The sequence below is a fragment of the Balaenoptera ricei genome, chromosome 4, assembly GCF_028023285.1.
Source record: "Balaenoptera ricei isolate mBalRic1 chromosome 4, mBalRic1.hap2, whole genome shotgun sequence".
NCBI classification, from domain to species: domain Eukaryota; kingdom Metazoa; phylum Chordata; class Mammalia; order Artiodactyla; family Balaenopteridae; genus Balaenoptera; species Balaenoptera ricei.
Window position 1 is genome coordinate 92,944,471 of NC_082642.1, and position 6,088 is coordinate 92,950,558.

Genomic DNA, 6,088 nt, shown 5'->3' on the forward strand with positions numbered 1-6,088 from the left:
AATCAGGGAGCTGAGTTAGGTCAGTAGTTCTCAGACTTCTGAAGCTCACAGATTGGCAGGATATATTTTTAAACATGTATTTAAAGTATATGTTTAAAATATGTTTAAAAATATATAGTGTGTATTACATATATATTTTAAAATAAATTTTATCAATTAAAGGCTTTTTAAAAAAATCACAATATACTATCACTGCTTTCATTTTTTTCAAAAGGACACTATAAGCCACTCCTCCACACCCCCGCCACATGCACTCCCTCAATATGGACACCGTGTCAGAGAAATGAAGTTTTTAAACCGGAAATATTTGGAAACGTGAAAAAAAAAAAGCCATTCACCATTGTTATTTTTCCAATTTGTCTGTGAACCAGTGGAAACTTCATCACAGCCCAGCTCCAGGCCTCAGCCTGACGTTGGAACCCTTGAGCTGGTTGAGGCTGAGTCCTCTCCAGCTCTGACATTACTCCATTCTGAGCGAGGTCTGGATGGAGACTATACAACAATCAGCATGGATGGCCCTGGGGAAGGGTCAGCTGCAGGAAGGAGCTGAGTGGGACAGCAGGAAGGGGCAGTCGGCTGCAGGGGTAGAGACAGGACAGCCTGGCCTCCCCAGCCGCAGGCCCAGGGCAGAGACACCCAGCCTGGAAGGGCTGGAACTAACCTGTCCCAAGTGTTGACTGCCGCTCTTTCCACCCCAGAGTGTGGAAGGCTGGGAGTCCCCAAAGAAACTTTTTAAAAAGTTCCTTTACTAACTTTTCTGATCAAAAACTAATGCACACTCATATAGAAAACCTGGGAAGTACCAAAAAAGCATAAGCAAAGAAGTAAGCAAAAGTCACCCACAACTCCACCTTCCAGAACAATCACTGTAAACATTTTGATGCACTGCTAATCCCTCAAACACTTTTGTAGCTATCTTCAGCCACCCTGGGATTCGGTTTTGTATCCTGCTTTTCCCCTAATTATCACACTCAAATACTTTTCCATGTCCTTAGACATTCTTCATAAGCATCATAACATATTTTGATAATAAACCCAGCATTCTAGTAAATACAAATATTCTTTATAAACATTACTTTCCATGGTATGGATAGGGCCAGAAATCATTTAAACATGCTGCTATTGTTAAGCATTTAAGCCACTTCCATATTTCTGCTATTATAAAAAACGTGGTGGGTGTACACCCCTGTCCATGAATCTCTGTAGACCCCTTTACACTTCTCTGTATCTCTTGGGTCACAGCCCAGGGCTCTGCGCGTATCTGCCCCCAGTAAATACTGAGTGGACAAAGAAACCCAATCCACTCCCAGGAGCTTCGGAACCCTTATCAGATGGACGTAGAGTTTATATTTACAGAGGCCCGCCCTGATGTCCATCCACCACTCATCACTGACCGTACACCTCAGCCTCACACCTTCTAAGTCAATCTTGGGCTTGGGGAAAGGAGAAAATGTCAATTCCTTGTTGAGGCCTCCCAGGTTCTAGGACTCTCAGCAAACCTACCCACTCTCTACACCTCCAGGTGGAGGGCATCAGCAGACCTCAGTTGCCTAGAGGACTCCCACACCCCCTCCTGACGGCTCAACCCACCCCTCAGGAAAGTCATGGCTGACCTCCCTCTAAATTAATGTATGGCTCCCCTTCAGGGGTGCTCCCAGAACTTCGAGTATCAGCACTCACTGTTCTGTCTTTATCTGCTCACAGGACTGACTCCCCTGCCCAACGCAGGGCAACACCAGAGGGCAGGAACAAAGTGTGTTTTGCTCCCTGCCCAAAATCCAACCCAGTGCCAGCCAAACAATGGGGTTGATAAATAAATGTTTGCTGAAGGAAACTTCTTTCTTGTCTGAGTCTCAAGCCTTTTATTTTCACAGGAGGGAGAGGAAAGGGGAAGAAGAGAGGAAAGTAGGACCTCCTAAAACAGCCCAAGTGCAAAGACCTGATAGGGGGTAGCACTGGAGATGGCCCCCTCTGCACAGTTCAGCAGTTCTGCCTGGCCTAGAAACCAGCCCAGACCAACCGGCAGCAGGAACAGAATACAAACAGATCAAACACACCTAGATTTGGGGAAGTGACACTGCCCCACTCCAGCCTCGTTTCTCTCCAAGAGAATGGTCAGATCTAGAGGGGCAAGGACCTTCCTTTCCCACCCATTTTCATACAACTAGAAAATACAGGGCCACTCCTCACTGGTGATCCCAGAAGGGCAGGGCATTGAGAGATGGAAGTATTTAAAGCAACTCAAGCCACACTCCATTTTTTCTCCTCACGTTTTGTCCAGCATCCTTGCCACACCCAAAAGAAAAAAACTGGAAAATCTGGGTTGGAGAGAGTGCCGGCAGCAGGAGGTTCCCTTCAGGAACTTCAGGAAAAAAAGGAGCCAAGATTGTCCTAAAATAAGGCAGACCAGAAGTTATACTAGAGGTGTGGAAGGAGGCCATATTATCCTATCACACACCCACAGCAAAACCAAGGCCAAACCCGGGGCCCTGGGTGCTGTGGACACACCCATTCCAACCCCTCTCAGGGATGCCCTGCGGCATTCCTCCCCCCACCCCACAAGGGTAGCAAACTCCTCCGGAGAGCCTGCACTCCCATCACCCTGGCCCACCCCTTCTCCACTCCTGTACGGTTTTGCAGTTTAGAGCTACCTCCTCTGATTTCTCATCCGACCCTCCTGGCAACCTTGTTAGAGTGGTATTTAAAGCGTCCCAATTTCACGGATGAGAAGGTTAAGTCAGGTACATTAAATGATAGGCTGCATCACAAGCCAGAAAGTGGCTGAGGTTCCAGCCAGCCTCAGTTGGGTGAAGGAGCTGAACTCCCCCGCGGTGACCCCACCCGGCCCCGCCAAGCCTGGCCGGCGGGCGGGGATCCACGTGGTCACTGGAGGTTCGCGGCTGCTCAGAGCCGAAACCAAGAACTAGGTGGCTGGCTCTAAAACAAGGTTTCCGGCAGTGCTGGTGGCAAGCACCCCCTTCTTACCCGGTACTCACACAGGTGCAGGGCCCGGAGTCGGGGGTGCAGCACCCCCGCAAGCCGCCGGCGTCCGGCCGTAGCTCGCGGCCACCCCCTGACCTGCGCCCCTGCAAAGTTGTGTCCGCGGCGCAAGCCCCCCACCCCCGCGAGGGATCGCCCAGCGCCCCCGGGGTCCCCCACCCCGGGCTCCTTTCGACCTTTGAGCCCCGGAGCACTCCGCTGGGAGGGCACGGCGACCGCCCCGCTGCCTCCCCCGCAGCCACCGGGTGCCCGCCTGCTCGGCACGCACGCCCCCACCCAGGCGCCCGGAGGCGTCTATCTCCCCCGCACATCCCGGGAGGGCCGGGAGCAGGGAACTCGGACCCTCGCCGGGTGCACGTGCCGTCCCGGCCCGGACCCCAGCGCCACAGCCTCACCCAGACCGCCAGCAGCAGCAGCCGCCACGCCGGCACGACCCGCGCCATCCCCGCCGCAGCTGCCCACGGCCGGTTCTGGTCCCCACTCGGGCTCCCGCGACCGCAGCTCCGCCGGGAGCAGCCACCGCCGCCACTTCCCAACCGCTCCCCGCCTCCGAGTTCCCGGTGCCACGTCTGCCAAAGCATGCGCACCGCGCTGGCAGAGCCTGCCGGGGAGAAGTGCGTGCTGGGAGTTGTAGTTTGCAGCATGGCTGAGCAGGGGTCCGCGGGTGTGAACTTGGCCCCCAGGCCAGGTAGAAGCATGAGTGGAGTGCGACATGGTCAGGGTCAAAGAGTAAGGGAAAGCAGTTAATTTGGGGGGCTTGCTCTGTGCCTAGAACTTTAGAAACAAGATCTCCTTCAGCTCAGGTAAGTTTTATTTTCCCCACCTTGAGGATGAGGTGGCGGCCCAGAGAACTTAATATGACCCAGATTACACAGCCTGGAAATGGCAGAGTCCAGTGCTGCTTGTGGAGGATAGGAAAAGCCGTCGTCCCTGCCTCCCTCCTACTGTTTCTTTTTTTCATTCAGAAAACTTTATTGAGCTGTTGGAAAACAGTTTGACATTTCCTCAAAAAGTTGAATAGAGATTACCTTATAACCAACAATTCCATTCCTGGGCATGTACCTAAAAGACTTGAAAACAGGTATTCAAACAAATACTTGTACACAAATGTTCATAGCAGCATTATTCACAATAGCCAAGAGGTAGAAACAACCCAAGTGTCTATTGAGGGATAAATGGATAAACAAAATGTGATATATTCATACAGTGGGATATTATTCAGTCATTAAAAGGAATGAACTACTGATATATGCAACAATGTGGATGAAACTCGAAAATATTATGCTAAGAATGGAGCCAGACACAAAAGTATGAATATTGTATGATTACATTTATATGAACCATCCAGAAATAGGCAAATTCATAGCAACAGAAAGCAGATTAGTGATTGCCTAGGGCTGGGGGGAGGAGAAATTGGGGAGTGACTGCTCAGTGGGTACAAGATCTCCTCGGGAATGATGAAAATATTTTGGAAAAAGACAGAAACGATGATTGCACAACATTGTGAATGTACTAAGTGCCACTGAATTGTACACTTTAAAATGGTTACTTTTATGTTATGTGAATTTTATCTCAATAAAAAAATTTTAAAAGAAAAAAAACCTTTATTGAATCCATTCCTTGTGCTAAAACATTCATGTGTGGAATCAGTTATTCATTCAAGAATTTTTATTAAATACCTACTACATCCCGAGGCTCAAGATATATAGTAGTGAGATGGACAAGGAAGTGCACAGTCTAGGATTGATAGGTTATAGCTGAAAGATCTTTGCTCACTATCTGGAGGTTCCAAGCTCAAAACCTAGAAGTCATCCTTGATTCATCCTCACTTCTCAACAGGCCCATCCAACCCATCACCACATCCTGTCAGTTCTACCTCCAAAATATAACTCTTCTGCCACCTCCCAAGTGTAAGTCACTGACATGTCTCACCCACGCAAGGGCAAGACTGCTCCTTCCATTTGCCTGCTCCTTCCTCCTTGTACCCCCTACAATGCAGTTGTTAATGTCAGTCGGATTTTGTTAGCCATTTCCTTGAAACCCTCCAATGGTTTCCCTTGCCCATAAAATGAAATCCAAGCACTTCCCCATGACCTGTGAGCCATGCATGGTCTGGGCCTGGCCTCTAGATTTCATCTCCTGCCTCTCCCCTATGTTGTCCACTTGGCTCCAGTTACACAAACCATCATTTCCTGCCCATCCCCCACCATCAGCTGTTCCTACTTCAGGGCTAGTACTTTTCCTATTCTCTCTGCCTTAACACTTTCCCTGGTCCTTGGTCTGACTGCCACCTTCTAATCCCTTCAGGGCTCTCCTACATGTACATGCTCGGAAAGGCCCTTGGAGCAACCCATCTAAAGGATCTCCACCCCCAAGCTCCTTATCCTCTAGCTCAGGTTCTGCTGATTCCTTGCTGGCACTTGCCACAATCTGCCACTACTCATTTAGTTGGTGTGTTCATGGTCTCTTGCTACAAGTGGAACGTACGTTCATGTCTCTCTTGTTAGCCACCTAACTGCAGAGCCTATCATAGGACCTGAGCCTCGGGTGGTTCTCAGAGTTCTTTTTGATAAATAACTGATTGAATGAAGTGATGTGTTGGAGAGTTTCAGAAATTCCTGAATCAGGCGGGAGACAGGGCTTCCTCTGCATGCTCTGCATCCTCAAGCTCATGATCTGCGTATGGGAAAGTGGGCCTTTCAGCTCCTCCTCTCTGTTGTTTTTTGGTGACGCTGCACCAGGCCAGGAATGGAACCCCAACCCTCAGCAGTGAAAGCGCAGAGTCCCAACCATTGGACCGCCAGGGAATTCCTGGTCTCTGTTTCTCATCTGTAAAATGAAGCAGCTGGTGAGGATATAGAGCACCTGTACTCCCATACATTGATGATGGGAGTGTAAATTGGTTTGTCCACTTTGGACAACAGTATATGTATAAAATATGTACCAAAATGTTCATAGCAGCTTTATTTATAGTAGGGCTGAATTGTGCCTACTCCCCCACAAGTTCATATACTGATGTCCTAACCCCCAGTACCTTAGAATGTGACTATATTTGGAGATAAGGCCTTAAGAAGTAATTAAGTTGAAT

At 49.2% G+C, this 6,088-nt stretch overlaps 1 protein-coding gene across 1 annotated transcript in view; it reads right to left on the reverse strand.

The window, feature by feature from the left end:
* The window catches only part of PDIA5 (protein disulfide isomerase family A member 5), a 91,169-nt gene extending 87,610 nt beyond the window's left edge, over positions 1-3,559 (reverse strand). Inside the window, exon 1 of the mRNA XM_059920967.1 lies at positions 3,396-3,559. Within this exon, the coding sequence (XP_059776950.1) occupies positions 3,396-3,443 (48 nt within the window). The 5' untranslated portion in view covers positions 3,444-3,559. The remainder of the gene's footprint in view (positions 1-3,395) is intronic.
* Between the last annotated feature and the right edge of the window lie 2,529 nt (positions 3,560-6,088).